Source organism: Parus major, chromosome 2, assembly GCF_001522545.3.
Source record: "Parus major isolate Abel chromosome 2, Parus_major1.1, whole genome shotgun sequence".
Taxonomy (NCBI): Eukaryota; Metazoa; Chordata; class Aves; order Passeriformes; family Paridae; genus Parus; species Parus major.
This window is the reverse complement of record NC_031769.1, coordinates 31,641,676-31,668,834: the sequence shown is the minus strand read 5'-3', so window position 1 is coordinate 31,668,834 and position 27,159 is coordinate 31,641,676. Positions and strand designations below refer to the sequence as shown.

The 27,159-nt window shown below is 40.7% G+C and overlaps 1 protein-coding gene across 1 annotated transcript in view; it reads left to right on the top strand.

Annotated features, from left to right (window-relative positions):
• IGF2BP3 (insulin like growth factor 2 mRNA binding protein 3) overlaps positions 1 to 27,159 on the top strand; it is a 112,546-nt gene that overhangs the window by 15,873 nt on the left and 69,514 nt on the right. The window contains exon 4 of the mRNA XM_015618398.3: positions 9,239 to 9,287. Coding sequence (XP_015473884.1) covers positions 9,239 to 9,287 — 49 coding nt within the window. The remainder of the gene's footprint in view (positions 1 to 9,238; positions 9,288 to 27,159) is intronic.

Sequence of the window (27,159 nt, the reverse complement as noted above, 5' to 3'; positions counted from 1 at the left end):
GTGTTTGTGTTTCCATTATCTAGACCCCACAGGAATCTTAATTTACTGAGATCCTTTTAGGAATTGGACATTAATTTGTGTCAGTTTTTGTAAAGTAGCCTGAGAGAGGCAGGGAACAGGCTTTTCTTTTAAAATTGCACGTGTGGGGTGAAACAGTGACGTGGTGGTGAAGGGGGATGAGTCCCTGAACTACCCTAATGCCACGCTCAGTTTAAGTTCTGAAGCAGCTTGTTCTCAACCTGAATGTTTTACATCTGATATTTGATAGCAAAAAGAAAAAATAAAAAAAAACTAGCAAATCCTGAGACTGTGTAACAGAGGTCTTGCAATTTAATGTTATAAGTGCATAGGAGGAGCAACTCCTGCTATTCTGTTTCCCCTCCAGTCCCACGCCCCCCAACCAGACCTGAATTTGTTTAATCTGGAGAGTATGGTGAACTCAAATTGACAATGAACAACTGTAGTTTCACTTAAGTGTGACCTGAAAGAGACCAAAATAGGTTGGATTCCCTGTCTATCGCTGTGGTGTAAGGAATCTGGGAAGCATTTCCGATGTGCTCTGCACACACAGGCTCGTGGTTGAGCAGTTGGTCGCAGCAGCATGGTGGCTACTGAATTTGTCTACGAGTGCTGCTAATTTTATTTGGATATTTCAGTCTGAGAAGGGTGAATCACTGAGTTATTGTTAGATGAGATCTAATCTGGTGCCATACCTCCCATACCAAAAAAAAAAGTTGCCAAAATTTTGCATAGTACGTGCTATGTGTCACTTATTTCCATTGGATTTCTAACTGGTTTGCAAACTCCTGCCGAGTAAGAGATGCTAGTAGGGAAGATGTGCAAAATAAAAACACTGTGAGGTTTTATCCAGCAGCTGCCTAGAACAAAGTATTTTGTTGGCTTTTTAATTATTGCAGTCATGCTACTTCTTTTTTTTCTTCAGAAATGATTCTGAAATATCCTTCACTATCCTTTTTTGCTGCTTGGGCTCTTTAAAGGGAGCTGAATTCACTGGAAATTAAGGGGGTGGAGGAAAAAAAGAGAAAGTAATTTTATTTTTTTTGTAATCTACTGCTTCCTAGCCCCTTACATGGCCACATACTGCAGGGGAACCCTATGCAAATTTCAGTCTGGGGCTGCTTCTTACAGCTGATGTAGATTTTCAGAGCCAGTTTGTAATGGAAATAGTGACTGCTTCAAGTAGCAGGGCCCTGTGGGCACTAGGAGAACAGGTGATGGGAGAGAAGAAGCCTTTGGCTATTTTGGTGGCTGAAGAAAATGAGGGGTGGGGAGAAGAAAGATAAAAGCTGACCACTGTGTCCTATTAAGGATAATAAGTAAGGGAAATATTTTTGAATGCTTAGAAGTCCTTTTCCTTTTAAAGGTGTTTGTTTTCAATCTTTCATGCACCTCATGACTGTTCTCATGTTCATCCACTTCCCAGTTAGTTGCAAGTTAGTTGTGTGGTGAGATAATAAATGACAAGTGACCATAACTTGACAAAGTGTAGTCAGCAAAAGCAGCTCCATAGTACAGTTGTTTAAGGAATGGAGACCACTGCTCAGAGGAGAAGGGAAAGAGAAAATGTGCCATTTAGACAAAACAACATACACTCCCACCCCACCCTAAAAAGAGGGGGAGGAGCCAAACACAAAACCAACCCAACCATAAACGTCACAAGCCACAAAGATAGGCCCATTTTCTAAAGGACAGTAAAACTTCCCATTAGATTTATAGCAGTGTTTGATTCTTTATTTAAAAAAATAAAAAAATCTTAACAGCCTTTTCTATTTACAACACCTGAAAAAGTAAAGTTGTTGGTTTTTTTTTAATGTGAAATTCAACATTAATATGGCAGTGGCAGAATCTTTGGAATTTTCTTTCTAAAATGCCTTTATGGTCCACTCAAGGGAATTCACAAATAATGAATATAAGCTTTTAGTCTAATTAATGATGTGAAGAATTGTTGGGCTAAAATCCTAAAGCAAATGATAACAGGTGTGAACCTACCATCCAGATAATCCACATAAACACAAGAACTGGAGCTGGTTTGCCTGTTTTGCATGATGTGACCTGGATGTGCCCATGTCAATCTCCTGGCTGTACTTGTTGAGCTCTCGGGGCCCGTTCCCAGAGCTGTGGATTCTTTCAGAGGTCTGGAATTACTCCTGCAAGGAGAGCGTGGTGCGGTGTGAGCGAGGCTTTGGGTGCGGAGCTGCGCGGCTGTGCTGGCCCCGTGCGCGGCTCCCTGACTGCTCGGGTAGTAAACAAGCCCCATGTTTCGCAGGCGGTGTAGGAAATCTGATCATCAGCACAGAGGGATCTGTGGGGTAATCCAAGAGTCATATTTTCATTCTGAATGCTGAGATAATGCACCTCTCCAAAGCGGCTGCTTTGCTGGGTTGTATGTGCAAGATGAAAGGGGAAAAGTGTAGTTGGGAGCCAGCTATTATGTCTTGCGTGAGCTTTGAGAAAAAATTTTCTTTGTCTAAATTTTATGGAAAATCCTTTTTCTGAGTGGTAGCACAGACTGCTTTTAAATCTGGGTCTGGGATTAAATGAGTTAACACAAAGAGAAGTATTGCTGCAGTTTGCCTGTGGCTTAGCCAAGTTTTGTCTGCTTGAATTGCTGAATTGGGTCTGAAATTGGAGCAATAACATTTCCTCTTCAAGTATTGTGCTGACCAGATCAGTGTGTAGAAATAAAAGGTCAGTATTTGAAACCCTTCTCCTTTCTTCTGCTAGGTAAGTTCAAGATGAACTGGCTGTTTCACAAGCTAATGGCTTGATTTGACAAAATGTAGTAACGATGTCATCAGCGTGCCTTGTAATACATACTAGAAATTAAATACCTTTTAATATAAGTGATATAAACACTTCTGTTAGTCAGTTAACTAAAGCTGAGTTTATTTTTTAAAGACACTCAGAATTCCTTCATTTTAGGTAGGAAATGTGACCCTTTGGTTTTGCATTTATCAGAACTACTTTTTAGGAAAAAGCACATGGAGTTAGATAATTGCATGAGTAGGAGCATCCAAAATTTTATAGAAAAAGATGGCTTAGAATGTCCATTCAATAATCTCTATTTGAATGGACTTACTGCTGTTTGTGAGGTGCTTTCAGGAATCAAATGTGAACAATTTAGAGTGAAAAGATTGCTTAAGCCCATGAAATTTCAGTGTGAAGACAGGGACAGGCACAGATTGCAGCACCTCTTGCAGGACAAGCCGCTCCAGTGGCTCACTCTGTATCGTTACCTACATTTACCATGAAGAAAATGACAATTCCCCCTCCCTCACCCTGTAACTAGAAAACTACTGCTTTTTCCCCCAACCACACTGATCTGAATTGAGAGTTAAGGATCATTTATTTTGTCCTGTAAACATGGCTGCCTTTTTCCTTTCTTCCCACTAGAAGAGCATTAAAAACACTGATTCACTCTGTTGTGCCCAAGCATCAGCTACTTGAAACAACCTGCTGAGGGGGAGCAACTAATGAACTCTGTGTGGGGGTAGCTTTTGTGTGGGGTTTTCCTTGACTGTTTTTATTTTACTGGCTGCAGAGTAAACAATAAGACACCTCTTTCCCTTCCCCTGTAAACTGAGTTGATTACCATCAGTTTTCCATTTGGCTATAAGAGTTGCTAACTTTGTTTCTATGCCTGTTCCTGTCAGGACTTTTTATACAGAACTCATTTCTTACCGTATGGCATTACCCACACTCCATAGAAGGTTTTTTGCTGGGTGGTGTTTTTTTAACATTTCATCTCCAGCTGTCTATGTTCAGTTTGGGTTGTCAGTGATGTAAGCCTGAGAACTGACAATTTTTGTCTTTGTGCCATTCTTTGGAGCTCAGGGAAAGAAATGGTTGTGTTGGTGAGTGGGTTTGCATGGCATCACGTGGAGCTGTTGGAGCTGGGAGGCAGAGCTGGGGGTACCAGCACTCGCTGCTGGTGGGTATTGGCATACTCTGCTCCCGTGGTGTGATGTGCCAAGACTTCTTCCAGGTAACCTGCATGGCACTACAGACCTAGAACAGAGGAAAAGAACAAGCATTTGCTCTTCACATGTCCTTAAGAGTGGAAAAGGTAGACCATTTGCTTTCTATCCCATAGGTATTGAGTTCAAACAGTTGAATGGACTAACATTGTCGATGTTCACTTGATCTCCTTTCAAACATGTCTAAGTCTCTTTCCATAGGCTCTTGTTTAAAAGAAGTACATTTGTGCTCTGTGCGTTTAAGGCATTAATGTTGTGTGTAGTTCATATGGCTGTTGAAATTAGAGACTATTAAGTGGTGTTATTGTTGAGAAATGGGAATTAAGGAGTAGGAAGCAACATGTCTCTGTGGGGGGAGGGAGGATGGTGAGAAGGGTCTGGTAAGAGTGTAGGTACAATTGTGTGGAAGTGCAGTCATGTTGATGCTTGCATTTGTTACCCTCTGAAATAGTAAAATTTCGACACATCTATGAGATAGATACAAAAAAAAAAATTGGGACTGTGAGCAAAAAGCATGGTACTTTATTGTTCTTTGCTTTATAATTTTTTATTCTCTTATTTCAAATTATTTTCCCCGAAGGGGAGATGCAATCTGATGTGATTTGCCTTTGCTAAGTGTCATACAAAGCATAGAGTGAGATTGTTTTAGTGAAGGTGTATAGTGATGCTTAATACAGGAATGCAAAAATAGACGATTTTGATGCCCTTTTAACTTTATCAAGGGGAACTTGATACATTGAAGGAAAAAAATCTGGTGTATATATTGAGAGCAGAGAGAGAACGGAAGGGTATACATCAAAGAAATTAAGAAGAAAAGACACAATTTCAGCATTTTCTTTTTCCCACCACCTTTTTCCTAAGACATGTTTAGTATTGTTTCATATGTGTGGAGGACTCTTGTGGGTTGAGAGCACTGGGTGTCCCTGTGCATGTTTGTTTTGTGTATTGATGTAAGAGAGATTACCCCTTCAGAGATCACTAAAATGGCTTTTAGTAAATTATCCATCTTTACGGTACTTTGCCCTTTCTGTGTCTGCACACAGATGTAGCACAAATATGCTGCTTGCCTGGTGAAGGGGCACAGTGGTGGCTGCTTGTTTTACTTGCTTTCAGTGTTGCAGAGATATTTATGTCCCCCAGATACAATGCTCTGGGTCTCAACATCCCCAGGATAAATATGTTGGCATATGGTCATCAGCAGTGGCTGAAAGTAACTGAATCCTGTTACCTGGATAGCACCTGAGAGGAAGAACCAGAATGCGTGCAATTCCTCTTAAGAAAAGTAAATTATTGCCAAACAATTGCTTATGGACTAACCTTGTACAGAAACTAGAGAAGTCTCTTTTCTTCTTACCCAAAACACTTTTTATTGGGTATCTTTGAGAGAGAGAAACAAGTGGGAATACCTGTTCACATGCTGTGAGCGTAAGTAGCTTTCCAAAACCTTAGTATGATACAAAGCACAAACCTAATTTGGCCAGACTATTTTTTTTAGTTGACATGTATTTGCAGTGACTATTTAGAATGGGAGAAAGTAATTAAGAAATCTGCTTAAACTGGAAGAAGTGCATACGCAAGGCTTATGTGAGTCACATTGATGAGAGGTGCTGGCAGGGTTTTACTAAGGATTTAAGACTAGGCGGGCTAAATATTAAATTAAACTACTGTAATAAAATACCTTCATGGGATGAGAAAAGACTATTTCTTGTTTTACCCACTTGGTGTGAGTGCAAGTAGTCAAAAAGTAACAAAACTTGAGATTATTTCAAACCAGAACATAGCAAAACTCTCTGTAGGGTTTTGCTGCCTGGGATAAAAAAAGCTATAGAATCTTTGCATATTTCTACTTTGCTGAAGAAAACAGGGTCATGAGAAAGATGGAAAGCATCCTGAAAGAGCTGACTGCCTGAGATGGGAGTGTATTTCCAGGAAGATCCTCTATACTTTTTCCTTTCTCCACTGATTGCGTGGAGTTCTGACCCTGTGCGCTTGCTAAAGTCAGAACGCATCCTCGTGGAAGCTGCTGCCGCTGCTCTGTTAAATTCAGTCAGGACTTTGTCCTTTACCCTTTGCTACACGTTTGCATTTGTTTCAGGATTTTTCTCGAGGAGCCTGAGAGCTGTTTTTCTGCCTTGCTCACATGCAAGCGGCAGAGAGTGCCTGCGAAATCCCTGCCTTGCAGCGAGAAGCTGCGCGGGGCTGCCAAGGAGCCGGAGAAAGCGGGAGGAGCGCTCTCGGAGCAGGAGCCGCAAGTTCTGGCAGCACGTGGGAGATGGTCGCTCTCTGTCTGCTTGCTGCTCCTTCTGCTCCTGTGGGCACGGAAACAACTAGGTCATTTCTGGCTATCCTTCCTGTGGGTTGAGGGGGAAAGGAGGTACAAGTGTTGTGTACTTTTAGGCATTCTTAAGGAATATATTCGGACTTCTTAGACAGGGGCTAATAGCAAATGAAATGGCAAAATCTCAAATGTGTCCGTGATCTCTTATGCTGGTTCTGTGTGGTTTCTCTCTTGGCCATGCAAAGCTTTATTCAGTTATATTTTTTCCCTATGGCTAATTGTGATACAGAAATAATGGAAAAAAAAAATTAAAATTTCACATGCATCAATAAACACCAGATTTCAAACTTGTGCACTAGGCGACAAGTTAAAATTACTTGCAGCCAAGAAATTGATGAAGGTACAAATAGTTCTAAATTAAATGGTGTGTTTATAGCTATTCTTGTACTTTTGAAGTGACCTTTCAGTTTTGTACAATAGGTGTCTCACTATTGCCATAAATTGAGGTGCACAACAGGACTGTACCTGTTTTGTACTTAGCTTGACATTTTCTTTTGCTGTTTGTGAGTGTGGCAGGGGAACTAGTAATTTTAAGGGGGCATTTCTTCCTTGTCCATCTCTTTTCCTTCTCCTTTTCAGGATGTTCAAGTTATTTCCATGCTACAAATGTTGACTGGCTAAAGTTTTAAATTGTATCAAACTTTTTCAGACCCTTGTATTCACAAGGGGAAGGAAAAAACCCCAATGCCAAACCTTGTGCTAGTCGTCTGCATTAGATGATTAAAAGCACAGATTGCAATTTTTTTGGTCTATCCTTCAGGTGCTGAGCAGTAGAGATTTGTAGGTTTTCCTTCTGAAATGAAACGTGAGATTATAGTTTTGTGAAACTTGTGTGTTTCTGGAAAGGACTTCCCCCCAGTCTCCCCTTTTCCTCAGTGGATATATACCCTGTTCAGTGTGAGCATTGGTGGCCAAACTTGGGTTTGGGGTGGGACCTGCTGCTGGTATGGTGGCTGGGCTGCTGGGCTCGGATCTTTCTGTGAATGGCACTCCTTGCTATGGAAGTCATGAATTTTAATTTGAATCTACAAGTGTGAGTGTTTAATTTGACTCTACAAGTAATGGCACAACACGGTTTGAAGCACATTGAATAGTGTATTGGCTGCCAATTTTGTGGTTTGGGGCTTTGCTGTATGAAAATTTCCCAGTATTTTTAATATTGAATGAACGTCCCCTTTTATGTTCTTCTTCAGGACCCAACTTCCAAGTTTCAGGTTGCTGTGTGAGAGTATTTTGATGTTTCAGAGCAGTATATCACTACTTGAGGGCGACTGTTTTGCAGCAGCTTTTACTAGCTTAGATTACTAGCTGAGATGGCGGTCTAAGGAAAACTTTGCCTGCTTCAAGGAAATTTTCTGCCCTCCCTATTTTATAGTGAAGCAGCTCCTGACTTTCCCCACTTTATTGAAAATGAAACCTTAACCGGGTTGTGTGTGGTTTGGGTTTTCGTTCTCCCTTCCTTGCCTATTTATATGATCAAATGTTGAAATCTGCTCCTACTTGCTTGAGAGGGAGTGAAAACAGCTGAGAAATGCTACAAAACTAAAATCTGTTTCTATTTTCTGACCAAATCACCTTTGTTCCTTGATCTCATGGTGGCCGTGGTGTTGGGGGTGACACCTCCACATGAGGAGCAGTTTTGGCCGGGTGGCTTTGTGCTGTAACCTGTGCTTTTGCCCTGAACAAAGCCTGTTGGGAAGAGCATTTCAAGATGTAAAACAGCCACTGCAGGCCTGGGTAGGTGGTGGTGTTAGGGAAAGGAGTGTATTTTAAAAGGATTTGGGGGCGAAAAGGAAAGCTTTTGATTTTATTGCTAGACAGGAACATCTCTAAAACATGTTTTGCTTCAAGACTTCACTGGCTTGTATAAATTTGAGTGTTATAAAAAGTCCTTAAAATGTTAAGCATTTTTTTCTGACAGAGGCCATTATTGAGCAATTAAAGTGTGAGGTAGAACTAAGTGTTTGAACACAGGACACTTTAGCTGCTTTGGTGTACCAAAATGCAGTTGAGACCTTTTAAGTCTCGACTGCTCTCTTGTCCTCTCTCCCTTCCCCAGAGCTCTCCAGGATAGTCAGGCTGACCCTACTAGCTCAACATACCTGAGCCTAGCCGAAATTGTGTTAATCTACACATTCTTGTAAATCCCAAGGGGCTTGTGGCATCTCTGGCATTTATTTGTTCTCTCACTTTGGGGGAAGGGAGGAGACAAAGGACTTGGCTGTGAAGGCAGCCAGCACACTGCCAGGCTTTGCAGTAGCACTTCAAAGTGAATGTTTTGTTTACTAGATAAGTGAAAACTGATGTAAATTTGGGGCGAAAATACAATGAATTTACTGATTCTTACCCTCTCCTCTCAATAAGGAATGAAGAATGTTAGTCATGTAAATATTAGAAAATAGTCCATCATTAGATTAATGAAAAGCTTAATATTAAAAAAATGTGTTTTTTCAAATTTATATTCCGTACCTTGAAGGAATGTAACATCCTGACTTACCATCTTGGTGAATTTAAAAAAACAAAATAACAAAAAAAACTCTTAAAGGAGAGCCCAGTACAAATACATGGGATTATCACACCCATTTATAACAGAGAATTAGATACTGGAGGCCTTAAATCTAAAATAGAAATACTCTTCAAGAAAAGTGGAGGCTTCATGAAATGTAACAGCTGTCAAATGTGTAACAAGTATTTCTGTAACAGTTCTTTGGACTTGAAATGGTTTTGACCTGACATTCCCCCCTCGGCGATCTGTTGGTTTTTTTTTTGAATTCTGTATTTGGTTTTGCCCCTTTTAGTATGACAGATGCTTAAATGTATGACACTGCTATGTATAGTCTATCTTGCAATAATGTTTTCTCTGGGTTTTTTTTAAAAACTATTTTCTTTAATTTATCTGCAGGAGTCGGAAGCTTCAGATCAGGAATATCCCGCCTCACTTGCAGTGGGAGGTAGGAAGTTACTTTAAAAAAATCGTATCTTTGCTTAAAAACTATGTTTCTGTTTCTCTCTTTATCCACAGGACTTTTCCCCTTCCCCCACCTTTCACTTGCTTTGCACACACCACCCATTCTGTTCTGGGGAAAATCCTTTGGAAGAGGGAACAATAGAGCCTTCTAAGCAATTCAGATAACTGCCTTCATTTCTGTTTTCCAAGTTAACCATAAAAAATGTTGAAATGGATTCCTTGGTGAATGCTGACTTCCTGATGCAGTTACTCTCTTTGACTGAAAGCTCATCCATTTTGGACCTTGCTGGTGTTTGGTGTATGGGCTCAGCAAACTTTATTAAGTTCTTATTTAAATACTTGGTCAAGAACCTTTACTGAAGCAGAAATTTAATTCTGGTCCCTTTTGTGGGTGTGGGCTTTTTTTTTAGGGGCTCTTGTTTGCTTTCCTTTCTCCTCTGTATTGGTGGCATTATGGCAAATTGTTCATTCACGATATTCTGATTATTGGCTCTCACCAGTGTGATACATACTTGCTGTTTACACTCCACAAATAGTGTTTTAATTTTTGCAGTAGATAGCCAACTGTGAGAACAGATAGATCTGTATTCTTTACTGCTTTTTCTACCTTGTGTATGTTTAAAATGTTTTTTTCATGTGTTATCAGTGGTAAGTCATCCTCCTGCCTGAGGGAATTTAGAGGGTGGTGGGTCTGGGGATAAAGCCCTGGTAGCACTGTTCTCCAGCAGGTTTGGTCTGTCGCCTTCATCTGACTTTCCATCTGCAGCTACTTCTTTGTTTGCACTGCCTGATTGCCTCCCAGCTTTGAAGGAAAATGGAGGCATTGGTCTGTTGAATCAAGGCTGTCAACCACAGGGTCTCTGTAAGGTATCACACCACCTCTCATTGCTCCAGCCTTTCTGGTGCCTGCTGTCCATGTGAGCTTTTCCCCTGCACTTCCCAAGCCTTGCATACCCCTCAGCTTAACAGTATCCACTTGATAGCTCTTATTTCAATTTCATGACTGCTTTTTTTATGTCAAGCTTCTGGGAAGCATAGTAATAGAAATGGTTGAGGCTGACTAATTTGGAGATTAACTTATTTTTTGGTACAAAATTCCTCTGAGGATTTTGTGTAGGAATAGTAAGTATCAGAACAGAGGCACAGAACTCAGAGATGTGAATAAACAGATGTTTAACAGAAGTGCTGTTGAGCAGACTACTTAAAAATGCTTCTACCTGCTCATGACTCCTTACACATGTAGCTAATACTGCTTGTGTATTACAGGTATCTATCCCGTTTCCCATCTGCTTGCTGACTTTTAAATGATCCCTCTTCTCCATTGTTGCAGTTTCTGTGGTGACATCTGGTCTCAGACAGATGTTTTCTCTACCCATCTTTTTAAAAACACTTTGTCTTCCTAAAGTTCCCAAGGAAGTTAAAATTGTCCCTATTAAAATCATGTCAGCCTTGGCTACAAGTATGGACCTGACCCTTTGAGCACAGAATTTAGAGACCCCAAAATTTCTACAATACTTTTTTTTGCATTCTCTTGCAATAACAGGGTTTGTACAAGCACAGTTTGTCCACTAACTTCCTAAAGTTTTTCTTTGTAAATGCTGGTGGTCTGGCACCTTTGCACTTAAGCAGGTAAGCTTTGTATGTCCTTAAAACAGTGCTGATAAAGTACAGCAAGTGGTGATTAAATTCATCAGGGAATTGTCTCAAGTCAGTTTACCTTGGGTTCTGATATCTTTTTTTGGTGTTAAAATCCTTGAAAAAACTTCCTTTGAACTCTGTAAGAAGGTTTTTGATGATTCCCCCTTAAAACAAATCTTTCATAGTGGGGAGAATAGAAATGTATATGTTCAGAGAGGTATTTATATTGAGGCAAAGTTCTTGCAGAATCTTTTCTGAGTGGATTGTATGCGAGTGTGCACATATAGCAGCTGGAGTGATTTTACTTAGATTGTGTCTTATAGTCCCTCTGTGCCAATTTGCTTGCCTCATCACCCCTTTGTTAATTGCTTGAATCAAGACTGACTTCTAATAGGTGTGAAATCCTTAAAACCAGACCAAAACTACTGATGAAAGAGGTCTCTGGGTTAGTTAGTCTACCAGCCCTCATATATGTTCCATATTGAAATACAAAACACACTTTGTACTCTGCAATACCTTTCCTTTTACTGTGACATAGGATATGTGAAAAGAACAGCAGATTAATGTTCTTGTGAACTGTTTTTCCTCTGGTATAGCCACTATTAGGAAGGTTAGAGAGCCATTCTTTGCAAAAGCTGTAGTAACTGTCTTGTTTTAATTTTTTTTTCTTTATAAAAACAAGCTCTTTATAAAACCCACGGGAGTGCCCCTAGAAGTCAGTGTGCTTGTCTAGTTCAGTGCTCCACAGCTGTTCTTGTTGACAGGGTGTCACACAGTGGTACCTGTATGCCTTGGGCCACGTGGGACTGGGACCCAGCGAGCATCTCTGTGCACAGAGATGGCCCTTGGCTTACAACAAAACACCCACAGGGCCCCCTTATAAGGAAGGCATTTATAGCATTCTCAAAAGAAGCTCATCTGCAACAGAGTTTGGTAGTAGCTCCCACTTCTGAGCACCACAGATGAGTTTTGCCTCCTGGTTTCCAAAACCAGAAAAAAACCAGAGATTTTTCAAGGAATATTGAAGGTTAATTTGAATTGAGAATGTTTTGAGATCCATCACCTGAGGAAGGTGCCCCATGGTGGGTATAGGCCCTTGGTTCTCCATGTAGGTAGAAGCTGGCTTTTGAGATTCATGGCATGCTGGAGTAAATCAGTTTCTGGTGAAACCCTAGAAACTGTTCCACTGCTGTACCCTCATGTTTTTCTAAGAGATATGCATATCTATTTAGTAAAATCTAGTGCCTTTAGCAGAAGAGAAGAAAGAAAATCTTCAACTTCAGTGATAAGGAAATTTTGACTTTCTCTTGGACATAACTGGATGTCCTGAAAACTCATGGTAAGACACTTGGCCCACAGTTATTCCATATAGATTGAGAAACAGTGGATATAAATGGCCACAGAGTAATAGGAATTTATTAGCAAGACTTTTCAGGAACCAAGTACAGGAATTCAGATTAGCTATTTTCTTTTCTGGCTGCCCCTTTTGACAAAAATATTCCAACTAGTGCTCTCCTCCATGCAGGCTGACATTATTGATAAAAATACTGACTCTTAAAACCAGCCATAGCAATTTGGCTTGTAGTTGTTTCCTCTGTTATGCAAGCCCTCACTATGCACTTATCAGACCATCGTGGTATAAGCAGAAAAGGTATGATAACCCTTTTAGACTATATTCAGAGTTAAGTGGTGGAGAAAAAAGCAGATAATGAACTGCTATAATCTGCTGAGTTACTACTTTGAAACAAAACCCGTAAGGTTGCTATCCTGAAGAGCTCACTTGAAAAGTGCAGCTGTAAAAGATAAAATTCTAATTTATTCCAAGGCATTCAAGGTTAAGTTTGTACAAAACTTGTCTGGTAATTAATTTGAACTTCACAGGATTTTTGGCAAAGTTCTGCAGGTTTCTGTATGCGTGGGTTGGGTACTCTTGTGCTCCTTGCCCAGCTAGGAGAAACTGGAGGTGGAGGGAAGACAGCATCTCTGTATGGACTAAGAAAATTCAGAAGTTGCTTCAGACTGCAGCTGGAGTCTGGACTGGTAGAGGATTAGCCAGGATCGTGTTTTCTATTCATCTATGACTGCATTTGTATTTTGCCCCGACCCTCACTGGACTGTCTCAGAAGATTCTGGATCATAAACCAGTTCCATGGAAGCATCATGACTTCTGAATGCATAATTTTCCTTTTCTGCTGCTTACACATAGTTTGCCTATATATTGTATCCATAATCCATGATTTGTAGTTTGGAGAGCTTGTGCATGGTCAGATTTTTAAACAAATAATTTTCTCGTTGCAAAATCTGTTCTGTGAAGCAAGCTCTCAAACAGTGCATCATTTTTAGTGGTAGTGTGTGGGTAGCAGTAGTGTCATATATAGTGGTAGTGTTCTTCCCCTTTTCTGTCCTCACTCTTGAAATACAAAGCCCAGACTGATGCTAAGAATTGTGACTAGTGGAGGGTTTGGAACACCCTTGTTTCCCATTCTCCACATATATCAGTCTCACCTCTTAATCATTGGAAACAAGTACCCTGGCTCTCTGCTTGCTGCAGAAAAGTAAATAGACCCCTTCTTACTCTTTCCTGAACCACAGTCTGTAGCACACTGATTTGATTTCTAATTTTAATGGCAAGTACTCTCTCAGCTTGTGAGTATTCAGCACTGGAGGTGTATTTGCAAGCCAAAATTGTAGGCCCTCTGGAAGGAGATCTAGGTATGGTGATTTAAAATTGAAGTACCTGGAGTTTGTTTCTGGTGTAACACAATGGAGACTTGAGTAGAGCTCTGAGAAGGAACTGTGCAGTGCCAACCCCTTTTATATCTCTTTCTTTTAAAACATTTTAAAAGTAGCATCTACGGGCATAAAAGGTGCTTCAAGAGATTTTTCTTTCCAAATATTTTTTCCATGTTCAGTGAATCAAACACTAGAGAACAGACTTTCAGGACACAGATGGTGCCAGAAATGGCACTTGCTGGCTCAGCAGGAAGGTAGCTGTTGAAGAGTTCCCACTTATCTTCTGTGGGCTTATTTCCTTATTGGTTTGGATGGAGCAGATAAACAGATAGTGTTGATGAACTTGGTAACAAAAAAGGTAGACTAAAAGCCGAGCCTGTGAAGTGTGAACCTGTTGAGTGAGCAAAGAAAGCAAGAAAAATGCTGTGAATGTGTATTCCTAGCTTTGCTGTGAGACTTGCAGGTTGCTTTCGGGGACAGAAACGTGTGGGAAGGAAGGTCTGATTTAGCTCTTCTGAAGGCAAAAGAATGTTACTAAACAGGGTTTGCTTTTCCTCACTTTTTCATGGAAATGAAAAATGAAGTCTCATAGTTCTGTTGAGACCTGCAATGTTTCAGATTCCCCAAGCAGAAGTAGTAATGGAAAAGGATTTCTAGAGCTGCAAAGTGAGTGCAGGTTCTGCATTGAGATTTCTGACAATGCAGGGAAGGTGGGGACAGCTCAAAACTATCTGCATATTTTATAAGACAACTTTCAGTATCATTAAAAGAACAGAGAGTGATTCTCTCTGGGCCAATGTCTGTAAGTCTAATAGTGCACTGAGTGACTGTCCTGAGGATCTGTAGTAGCTTGTATCGCTGCTTTGAATAAAGCAGCTAAGCTCTGTGGGATGGATTGTTTTTTTTTTTTCAGAGATGCAATGTAAAAACTAACCTTGATGAATGGTACCTGCTTAAGATGCAGCCTATTTTAGAATACCAGGGGTATGGAGAGGACAGGTAAGGATCTTGTGGGTTTTAGGAAGAAAAACCAATGAAACTATAGCAATTAAGAATAAGTTATGATTATATAAAGTAGATATTTTTCATAAAACCAAGATGTAAAGAGGAGATGCAGGGATGAGCTGTAAGTACAAGAATTCTAGAAGTAAGGTGACTCAACAGTAAAAATGTATAAAATATATCGAAATATGATCTCTCACCTCAAGCTTCCTCCAAGAATCCTAACTTAATGTAGTGCTATAAAAATTATGTTTAGCTGTAAAGCCTTTGTCAGAACACATGTGCAAATCTGCTGCTGCCTGCTAAGTCTAGGAATCTCTGGTAGGGATCTTTGAGAAGGAAACAGAAAACAGTGTGCTACATCAGGCACCAAGCTGTATTTCTTGTCAATTACTACTTGTCCTACTCAGCAGGTGAATGGAGAACATGTTATTCTGCTCTCTGCAGCAGTTCTTTTACATATTGGAAGACCTATGATGCTTTGAGAGGGTTAAGGATGGAGTTTAAGTTCTTTCAATCTCGTCTCAAGACTCTTATTTCTAGGCTATTTATTGTTGTGAAGTCTCTTACCTGGGAGTGTCCCATGAGGCTTCTTCAGAGTAATTTCTGTAATTTAGGATTGCTTTGAGCTCTTGTCCCCAGGTATACTGTCACTCCATTTCAACTTTGTGCCATCTTCAGATTTAGTGAGCAGGAACCTGATATAACACTAGATGGTGTAGTCCCTGCAAACCCTGTGAAATTGAGCCTTTTAGTTTGACAGTAGGTTGGTAATGACTGCTACCTGACAGGGATCCCAAGGTCAGCTTCTCACCTGCTGTTGTCAGTGTTTGCCTCATGAGTTTGTTGTAGGGGGCAGTGTCAAAAGCCTTTGGAAAGGAGATTCCCTTCCTTCCCCCAATTAATTCTATTATAATGAGAAATTGGAGAGATTTATCAAGAATCATGTACATTGAACAAAATTTGAATCTTGATCAAATACTTGATTCCTAGCTACAAGATGGAGGGCAGAGTAGCTCCTGGGGCAATGCAGAACCTCAGAAAGGCACTGCTTCCTCCTGGGCTTAGATCTATTCCTGGGGGGGGGTGCTTCTCTTTGACAAAAAAAAAAAAGAGGGTGATCATCTTTCCTTTGTGATCTCACCTGGGACTCACACTCTGAATTAACAGGTTTTCATGATCTGCATATATTTCCCATTATCTGGCTGGGCTTAGCTGCAGGTGAGGCAATCTGATGTTTGAAAGTGACCACGGCAGACCACCCGGTTTTGCACTTCAGATGACATACTGGCTTAGGTTGGGATTTTAATTGCCTGGCTTAATTATAGGGGGTGATACTTACAAGTATATGTGAGGTAATCAACACCACTCACAGGTGTTTGAAATACAGTGTGGGAGTGAAGGTCCTTGGATAAATATGCAATAAGCATATTTCTCACTTAGATTGACTTATTTGTACAAATGTGTTGGTTACAGCACTGCTGATAATTGTCATACAAATACTATAAACAAGGGGAAAATCCAATGAGGAAAGTTAATTTTCTTTGAGATTTGGGCTACAACATTTTTTCATTTAAATCAGACTCCTACTAAAAATGGTTGATAGTGATACTTTTATAGAGCATCTTGCCCCTCTGTAACACTTCATACCCCAGAAGTCCCAAATAAAGGTATTTTTTTGTTCTTCTCTTATAGTTGTAGGCTTAGAAAAGTTTTAAATCTTGCATTAGTTAACACAAAGGTTTCTCTAGGAAACTTGTAGTAGCTTAAGTAATGAGTAGGGAAATTAGAGGTGAGGTCAGGGCTCTGTTGCACTAAGCACCTAGAAGATACAGAAGGTGGTCTTCCAACCAGAGGAGCTAGAAAGTGTTAAAACCCTATTTCAGAGAAATCAAGACTCATGGGATCTGAGCTGGTTGACTGACATAGCTCAGAGGTGTGAAAGTTGCTCTTCTTATTCCAGGTGGCCCAGGTAATAAGGCCAAAAGAAGAGGAAGTAGAAGGTTTTGGGCTGTGCTGCAGGACATGTGGTGTTGGGTGGGTGTTCAGGCAGCTGCAGGACTCATATGGCAGAGGCAGGAAATTTGGCTGAGCAAGTTTTAAACTGTGCCATGAGGTGTCTCAGCTTTTTGACCATAACCTTAAGTGTGCTGAGTAGGAAGCTGCAGTGACTGCAGGGCAGAGTTTGTGAGATGCTGTAGAGGGGACAAGGAGTGGAGAAAAGCTTCTGTTTGGACCTGAGACTTTTAATCTGTTGCCATGTCTGAGCCACGCAGCTTTGTGATTGTGAGTTGTCTACATATCTGTGTTAGAGTGTAAGCTGCCTTTAACTGTGATGGACTCTAATTGTCAAAACACAGCAAACTGGTGAGTTTTAAGTGTTAAATGTGGCCATTCCAGCTAATATGAGCATAATATTTGTCTTTTGAGACTAAATTTATAGCCCTGTCTTATTTCCCTTTCAGAATTCAATGGTGGAAATAGCCAAGTGAAGGGTATAGAAAAAGGAAGAAATGTTTCAGTGCAACTGTTTGACCAAAAACACACCCCCATTCAAATTTGCTCCATTGTCCTGTGACTGAGATGAGAAAAAGAAATTTTAATTACTGGTTTTTAGTCTTCTGTGATAAAGGAAATCACAACCTGTAATCTCCAAACTTTTCTGAAATGTTCTAATACCTAAAACAGCTGTTAGTGTGCAAGAATTTTGGCATTGTCACCACAGGGTTGCTTGGCACTGTTAAAACAATGTGTTGTTCACAAGCCTAGAATAATAGTTACTTTTTTATCCTGTCACTAACAGTGACTCCAAAACCTGAGAAATCTTAACAGACATACAAAATTTTCTTGGTTCAAGACTTTTTGGGAAACCAGCCACCAATTCCTATTTATTATATGCAGTTCCAGAAAGGTGTTGGTAAAGACCTTTGTTCAAGGACTCACTTGTCAAGGTGTTGCACTCCTTAGCTATAATTTCTACTTAAGTCGTCACTTTAATCATGATGCAACCACTTTATCCAGCATTGTGACATGTTTGTTCTGAAAATTACAAAACCATTCAGGTTGGAAGGGGTCTCAGGATGTCTACAGCCCAACTTTCTGCTCAAATCAGCTCTCTGTATTGAACTCAAGCCATGTTGCTTAAGGTTTGTTCTAAGGATTAGTTATCCTACTGGCTGGAATTGCTTTCCTTATACCTGGTGAGGACATCTGTTGTGTCAGCGTAAGCCTGGGGTCTCTTGTTCTCCTACCCTCCAGCTCTGTGAAGAGCTCAGGTCTATCTTCTCAGTGACCTCTGGGGCAGGCTGCTGCTATGCTCCCCCCAAAGCTGTCCATTATTTGGGTTCAATGTGCCCGTTTTCCTCACTGGAGAGGTGTTCCAGTCTCCAGTCATCTTGGTGGCCCTTTGCTGAATTCATTCCAGGGTCTCAAATGGCATCTTTTACCAGAGGTCCCAAAACTGGATGAAGTATTTGCATGTGATTGGTTATCCCCTTTCACTTAGTATTCATTAACTTTCCTCTGTCCATTGTGGGTGTTCCTGTTAATACAGGTTGTTGTTGACTCTCTTTGCTGCCAGGTCACAGACACTTGTTTCTGCCCTCCAGGCAGAAAGTGGCCAGGTTAGGGTACCATCCTCTAAGCCCAAATGTTATTCAGTATAGCATCATTACTGGGACTTAGGCTGGATGTGGAACCTCTGCACATCTGTCACCTGTGTATATAGCAGGGAAACCTGCCTGGGAATGGTGCTGCATCTCTGCAGATACATCTTAGAGGTAGTATGCCAGTGCTGGATAAGTTAAACCATTGTTCAAACCACCCTTAAGTGACACAGCCCAGAAACCAAGTAAGCAGCACCACCAAGCTGCTGGGAGTAGCTTCATTTCACATGTAAATGCACGGTCTTGTTTGCCACTGATACTCCAGTACCATAAACTCCAAACTGCTAAAGGGCTACTTGGTGAAAATTGTAGGTTCTGAAGCTGGCAACCTCATAGCAGAAGTCCCAAAGTATGTTTTTGATCCACAAAGTAATATACTTTTTAATAAGAAAAATGTACTTATCCCTGTCAAAGCTATTGACGTAGTTTTTCTTTGTATTTGTCATGGAAATTTACTGTCTCCTAATTAATTGTTCATGCTGCCCGATATCCAAATCTCACTTAGGTTTCTCTCAGTCAAATAAGGAACCAGTAGTTCCTACTGGTTTTGGGCCTTCTGCTGAAGGGCTGGTATTAGATGTTGAGAGTGCAGCCCAGAAACTGAAGAAATTAGATATCCATACCTTTTCTGTTGGCTGCTGGTAAAGCTACATGCTTCCATAAACATAAATGCCCTTCAAATGTTGCAAAACGGCTATGATTAAGAAAATGGTTACTCCTGTCCTTCTCTTAGGGAAGTTCTGAAATAATTCCAGCTACCTGCCTTGAAAGAAGAGGCCGCTAGCAGGGATTGTTTCTTCAGACGTACCTATTGTATAATTTGAAGGAGAAATGTGTAAGAGTTGTTCCTCAGGCAATAGTACCAGAAATTTTGAACTCTTGTTCACAGTAGCCAAAGGAATAGAAAAATATTGACTTGAAGTGGCCTCAATGATTCTTAATCCACTCTACTCAGTTTGTGCATAAAGAACATGAAATCAGCAACACAGGGTCAGAGGAGAGGTTAATGTACAGTCCTGTAACACGCCTTTTCTGTGCTTTGGGAGGCGTACAGGAATAAGGGCAGGGATATAGTGATAGTTCACCAGAGCAGTCTACTGGCTTTTGGGTTTTTACAGCCCTGAAACCTAAAACCAGTGAGTTTGTATTTGGGAAATTAATCTAGAATTTCTGTTAAACAGATTCTTGAAGCATTCAAACTCCTGACATCCACAATACACTGCAGTGAAGTGGCATGGTTTTAGGGCATGTTGCTGGAAGAACCATCCCATTTCACATGCTTTGAACTTCCACCTATCTCCCAGCTCCTCTATTGGAAGGAAGAGTGAATAGAAATAGCTCTGTTAACCTTTTCTCCCTCTCTATTTTCCTTATGGTTTTAATGACCTTTATGCCTCAGCCCTTTCTTTTTCATGCTGAAGAGGTTTAGCTGTTATTGGAAGCTGTTTCCCATTCTTTGATTACCTTTGTCCATTCTTGGAAATTTTTATTGATTTGGAATTGAGAAACTAAATCTGTACAGTATTAATTTTAGACTGTTTCACTCTATGAGGATAGTTTGTGTCAAACACTTCTGTGTACGTATTAGCTTTGCTCCTTTAAATAGCAACATCCCCCATCCCCAAACCAACCAACCAAAAAATACCTGCAATAAAACCTGTGGAAAGCTAGTAAGAGGAATGAGGCTTGCCTCTCATGTCTCAAGAGGTTAGCAGGCTTTTCTTTTTTGTGACAGCCATGGCAAAAATCAACATTATCAGTAGTGCAGATCCTCCTCTGGGCATGCTGCTGGTTGCCAGGAAATGTTACATTTGAATCATATGCGTACCACATGTTGACCTAACTTTATGCAACTGACTCTTTTGTGGAGTGAGGGAAAGAAAATGCGATTATTTCCAAGGATCTGGCTAGTTCCAGTCCTATTGATGCTATAACGCAATGGTAGTCAGCACATCTCCGCTCGCAGTTGTGCTCAGTTGTGTGGGATTTTGGTCTTGTTTGCTAGCCAAGTACAAACTGGCTCTTGGGCTAATGAACAAGTCTGCTCTGGGGCTGCTCCTGACACCAACTTACTGCGTTGCTACTTGTACTAGTACACTGCTGGGTTGCCTCTGTGCTCCCTCCCACAGTAGCTGCTTTGGTTGTAGCCTTGAACTTGACCATTCAAGACTGAGGCCCCATCTGCATCCCTTCTTGCAGCTCCTATTTGATTTCATCCAGTGCTATGGAAAAATCTCAAGTTATCTTGGATGAGGGGGATAAAGCAAGAAAATTAGCTCAGCTGCAGAATCTCCTGCAGAAAAAGGGAGCCATACAACAGAGACAAGCAGTGAAGCTGTTGTATCAGGCATGGGTAAGTGCCACAGTCTTATGGAAGGCAACAGATACCAACACAATCTGTAGCTGCACAATGCCATTTCATCCAGCAGTTAATGTTCACTCAAGGAGATGCATGCTGCTGGGATTTGGGTACTGGCTACTGGGCTGATGCCTTCAAAACCTGCAAAGAGAACATGAAGAATAGGTAGGAGCTCTCTAAGATGTAGGTGAACGCCAACAGAGCCAAATCTGCTGAGTAGTGGGAAGAGAGGTGAAGGTCTGTTAATTTTGTGTTATTATAAAGCCTGAAGCTCCCTCTGATCCTGTGTCCCAAACTGGTAGCCAAGTACATGTGGGCAGGGAGGGGAAGGGAATGCAACTTGAAATAGCTCCCTTATTTTCAGACATTGAGTGTTGTGGCAATCAAAAAGGGGGGATGTGACTAAAAGCCATCAAAACCACTTCCAAGCACATGCCTTTTAGTGAAGCAAATGAGCAGGATTTTTAGAATATAATGCAAACAGGAAATCACTCTGAAAACTGTAGCCCACCATTAACTTGCAGGGGGAAGGGAAGACAGATTAAAACTATCCTTGCAAACAGCTGGTTTGTTATAAAACCTAATAGGGGATTGAATGCATGTGTAAGAAATGAATCCAAATCAACACCTTTTATTGGATGCTGGGGTTTTTTTTTGTTGTTCTTGGTAATAAAATCAGGCTGTTGTTATGTGAATAGTAGATGGCTGTTCATGCAACAATTTCACTTCCTCACATAGCTTCTTTACTGAACTCATTGTCACCCAGTGTGTGCAGCAGCTAGGAGGCCAACCTCAACTATATACTTTGAAGTGGAGGGGTTATAATCATGTACCAGTGGCTTCTAGGAAGGTGTTGCTCAGCCCTTTGTTGCACTGGATTTATAATTAAACCTGTAGCCTTCACAACTGCATATAGCAGCCATTGCTCTTTTGGGTGTATTTATCAATCTGCTGCCCTAGTGTTGTTGTGGAGATTCAGCACAATTTTGGTCTGGGCAAAAAACTTGCATCCTACCTTCTTGGGACTTGTTTCCTTTTCTTGGGATGTTGTTTTCTGATATCTCTGCTTTTCTGTCCAAATCTATAGAAATTTACAGGAACCATCCATGCAAGTTTAGAGAGAAGCGATGTGTATTACATCCCAACTACAGGAATTTTGTTTCTTCCTTTTGGGTACAGGACTCATGTGGACCTGCAGCATTTTCACAGGCAGCTTGGGATCAGCTCATTATCTCTATGATTTGTGGGTATTGGTTATTGCAGCCCTAATGGTTGCTGTTTTACGTTGCTGTCACAAGCTGGGATGACTTAAATAGTATAGTGACTGCAACCTTATAGACTTGCTTGTTGCCATGTCATTTCAGCCTCTTGCTAATATTCAGTAATTAGCATGTAATCCATCAGCTGGTTTGGGTTTCATACCCAGGAGGTAATCTGTTCCTGGTGACATCCCATTTTTTTCAAACAGGTAGGTAGATGAAGCAGCACAGTGGTGGGAATACTTGAAAACATGGCTTTGTGTTTGGGATTGCAGTGGGAGTGTGCAGAGGGGATTCATGATAAATCAGTGATTGGGACTCTCCCAGCTGTGCAGTCTTCTGTGAATTGTGATGGACTCTGAACACCTTTAGCATATGCAGATGGCTGTATAAAGGGTATAAACCTTTTAGCTATGCCTTTTCAGCTATGTAGTATACACACTAAAACCAGCCTTCAGGTATCTGAGCTCACTGGCTGTGAAATTCATTGTGGGATCTAGGAGGAGTGTGGAAGGACTACGAAATATATCAGAAGAGAACATAAACTTTTGCCAGCTCAGCAGCTGCAAGGAAATAAAATATCAGGTGTTGCTAACTAATGTTAGAGACAAGTGTCCAGGACTTCCACCACTTTGCTACATGACAGCTTCTAGTCTAAGCCAATGTCTGGCAGTGCCTCTGTAGAAATACATGTGTGCCTGTAGAAATACACGTTGGTGACTTTTTTGTGTGGCCATATGTTCTAAAAGTAACTTCTGTCTTTGTAAAACAAATAGGAGAGCTCTCAAAGAGGTGTCCTCACTCAACCAATGAAATATCTTAACCTGCTCCAACATGGAAGTGTGGGTTTGTTTCCAAAATAGATATAAGCTATGCAATGCTTTGTTTCAGCTTGTCAAAGTCTGGTCTTGCAGCTTCCCTGGGATGTATGAAGCATTGATGTGCTTGCAACTGCCCTTTGTGCCTTCCTGTTTAAAGTCTGCAGGCAATCACCTCCTCCATCCTTTTGGAAAGTTACTGTCTGCACAGCAAAGACAGGAACAACTTATTTTGTTCTTGCAGTAGGAATACTTGATTTCCTGAGACCGTGCATGTCAACAGCTCTAACTAATTTGCCATAACCAGCCTGTCTTGTGGCCACCCTTGTGTTCCATTGTGAAGTGGCTGTTAATTTCTCCCCCACTTAGACAGTGGAGTAACAGCAGCCTCAGAGAGGTGAGGCAAGGAATGGGTCATTGAGAGTGCAATTGTGAGGGATGTTAGAGTTTCAGCCTCCAGTACCCTTAGATTACAATGACTGCTCTCCATTGCTCCCAATTCTTCTGCATGGTATTATCTTCTGAGCTTTGTGGGATTAAAAGCATTGCCTCCTACATGTATCTACAGGAAGATTTCTTTCTCCTTGGCAAAGAACTGACAAGGCTGTCTTTGGCTTGCATTTTTGATGCAGTGAGACTAGCTGTTTTAGTAGGTGATGGGAGCATCACAAATGCAGGGGAGACCTCCTGACCCTGAGATCAAGGAGCGAACTCATCAGGTCTGTTTGGTCATATGACCTTTCCTGTGCTGGGCTGATGGCACAATGGAAAATCTGTTCCTGGTGATGCCAGGCTGCTTGGAGCTGCTGCAAGGCAGGAGGTGTTTGTGCTGGGCTGAGGAGCAGAAGGTTTTTGGTGGTAGAGCACAGGAGTATCTCTTGGAGATCCCTGCTGCTGCTCCTGGAGCCCATCCCCTGCAGCCCACATGCACTGCCCTGCTAGTGTGATCACAGGCATGGAACTCTGCAGTGTTGTGCATGTATTTTTAAGGCCTTCAAAAATATTTCTAATTAACATGAATACCACCGGGTCAAATATGTAAGTGAAAAGACCACAGAGTGCTGGCTTGCAGCAGAATTTGCCCCTTTCAGAGAAGCAGGTGGTGCAGGTTGGATGGAAAGGTGGAGTAGAAGTAAAATACACTGTTTTCTGTATTGACTCAAAAAAAGAAAATCATATTTGAGGAGTAAGAAGGGTGTAGACTGCCCTGTAGCTAGTGGAGTGTAAAATCTTCATGGTGCAGTGGCATTTGACAGTTTTCCTCTTTAGATTTCTAGTTTCAGCAGAAGTGAGTGCAAGCAGAAATGATCAACAGCTGTTCCAGCAGAACTTTGACTATTTTCTACTCCGTATGTGGTAGAAAATATGATCTCTCTTGCCTTTTCATATCTAACAAAGTTCATGTGATCGGGTTTGGGACAGAAGAAATTTCTATTTTGCAAGTAAGAGAAAAAGTTGCCTTCAGTCTCAATGGGAAATTTTCAGTGAATAATGATAAAGCTAGTGTCTAAAGCATAAGTGGGCACTGCTGACATTTTCTGCCAGATCTGTGTGTAGGGGGAAGCCCCTAAAAAGCCCTACTGACTTCTGCAGTGTGTTGGCTCGGTCCACTGTCAAGGCAAAAGCTTTTTAGTTGTAAAAGTTAAGAGTTTGAAGATGTTTTTTTTTTTTAATGTGGAGAAAGAAATACTTCTCAAGTGTGTTTATCTTTTGTCATCTAATTAGGGCAGATAAAGGTACACACTTCCTCTCCCAAGAGTTTTCTCTCATTCAGGCAATGGTAAATTCATAATCAAGTGAGGGATCATTTGAATACTAGGTTTCAGGACATTGATATCATCACATTCAATTTGTGTCTAAGAAGTTAATTATAGATACTGAATATTAGTTCTGCTTTTCTTTTTGACATCTTAAACTTGGCAAAAGAAAAATGTAGATTATAAAAAGGTTGAAAATTAAAGTCTCTAGCTGAGTTCTAACATCTCATGCACAGTTACTTAAACTTTAAAAAATGCTTTTAAATAGATCTTCCCAGACTGTTAGTCTGATGCCAGATGAACAGTTTGGGGGTATTTCTATAAATCAGCAAAGGAAAATTTTACCATGAGCTGAATCCCAAATTTTGTCTGCAAAGAAGAAAAGTTAAATAAAGCCCAAATAATCCAACAACAATCTCAGACCCAACCCTTTCTCTGTTTGTATTTCAACCTTCTAATAAGCATTTTCATAACCTTACCTGAAGAAAACCCCACTGTGGTTTTTTGTGGTTGTCCATGAATTATTCTTTCATTTTAAGTCCCCATCTTCCTCCTTGCAAAGTATTTGCTTTTCACTAGTTTGGCTTCTTTCGCTGAGCAAAAAGTGAGCTAAAGATCAGGACAGGGGTGGGGACAGGGTGTCTTATCCTCCCTGCCAGGTACCAGTGCCTGGTTACATTGGGATGGAGAAGGTCTTTTGAGATTCAGCTAAAGAGTTCTGCATCTCTGCATGTGGATTTTTTCAAGTTTTTGTGTAGTCCTGGTGCTGATGATGTCATTCTTCACAAATCATTTGTTAGCCAAAATTTGGATGATACGGAGATATAGTTTAGCCTTCTAGCAGTGCTTGAAGATGGGCAAAGCGAAGGGGTGGGAAATCTTAAACCTATTCTTTTTGAGGAGTATCAGGAACAAGTAGTTGAAATTATATAATTGTGAGTACTTGTTTAACCAAAATAAATAGGTTTTCAGATCCCCATTGTTTTTTCTTGTTCTAGTGAGAAAATTACTTAAAATTGTAGAAACACTATAGTTGTTTTGTAGGCATAAGAAATACCTGGTGGGAGATGTGGCAAACATTACTTTAGAACTAATAGATTAGTTCACTACTTGCAACTTCCTGGATGCTTTTTATGTATTCTGTCTAAAATCTCCACTTCTATTTAATTTTAAGGAAAACTGGAATTAATTTTCTAAATTAAAAAAAACCTAAACCAAAACTCTTTGTAACCAGAACTGCCCAGAAGTTTTATATTATGATAGCTCAGGAGGTATTAATCTAAAGCCTTCACATTCTGTGGTAATCTGTAACAGTAATCTTTGCACCTTTGATTAAGTGTCAGGATGTGTATCAGATGCACACCAGATCCTAAAGTAAGACTTTGTGCTGTGACTGTCTAGTGTATAAAGCTATAACCTATAGAATACTCAACTTCCATCAATTGTTCATGATCATTATGAATGCAAAAAACTACCAAATGCAATATGGAGGAGGGAAATGACCATAAGTAAGTTCAGACCTCCTAATTCCCTATCCATTGCTGTCAAGTCACGCTCTGCGAGAGTTTTAGGAGAATAGTGGTTGAATTTGGGAAAGACAGATATAAAATAAACACTGTCAGCACAGCAAATGATTCATACTGATTGTGGATTATGTTGTTCTGCAAACCACTTCTGGAACCAAGTTCTAGAGGTGCTAGTTTTTAGTTTAGCAGACTGATTTTCTGTTCAAAACTGTCTGAATAGCACTTTGCTTGCTCACACTTTTTAAGGTCTCCCTTTCCTTGTTGAGTTCATGAAACTGTTTTTTTCATCCTACTGCTTGTGTTGATTAACTACCCATCGCCTGATAGTAACTAATTTCTGGTGATCATTGTTATGTGATGCTTGTGTTTTTTCCTTGCCAAGGTCTCATAGTCACCTGAAACAGAGGTAACTATTGTGCTAGGGTGCATTGACCTCTTGATTTTTACTAGCATTTCAATTCGTACCATCATTGCCTCTTGCATGCTTTTGTGGCTTTATCTGGCAGAATATCTTGCAGAAGCATTGCTTTTCCCTTGGAGAGCAATCCAGATGTAGAAATGCTGTCTAAGGAAATCCTGCTGCTTGACTCCAGCTGCAGTCATGAGGGGGTCATTAACATGGTCTTTGCTCTTTCCTGCAGTCCCATGCTATTGTAGTTGTTGTCTCCTCTGTTGTGTACCTCTCAAATTTGTTAATCAGCCCAGCCTTTCACAATCTATCAGTAATAAGATCTTTATTCCAGGAAGCAAGAAAACAGAAGATTAGAGAGAAATGTGGGAAACTAAAAGGCATAGCTTCTTCCTTCCTGTTTTCTTGTGGCGTAAGATATTTACAGTAGCTTTGGACTATACGTGAATGTCAAATTTGTTTCTTATTTCTAGTAGCCACTCCATCAAACTGATCACTGAGTAATGTGAGAGCATGGAACATGTGCTACCACCCAAAATACACAACACACAGGGCCAGAACTCTGTTGGAAGCAGGTACCATGATGCCTACCATTTGCACTGGAAGTGGTGTGCTCCACATTAAAGTCTGTCTTGGGATCATCAGAGGTGTTGGAATGAGCAGGGCACTTGCTCTTTAAGTGTCCTGCA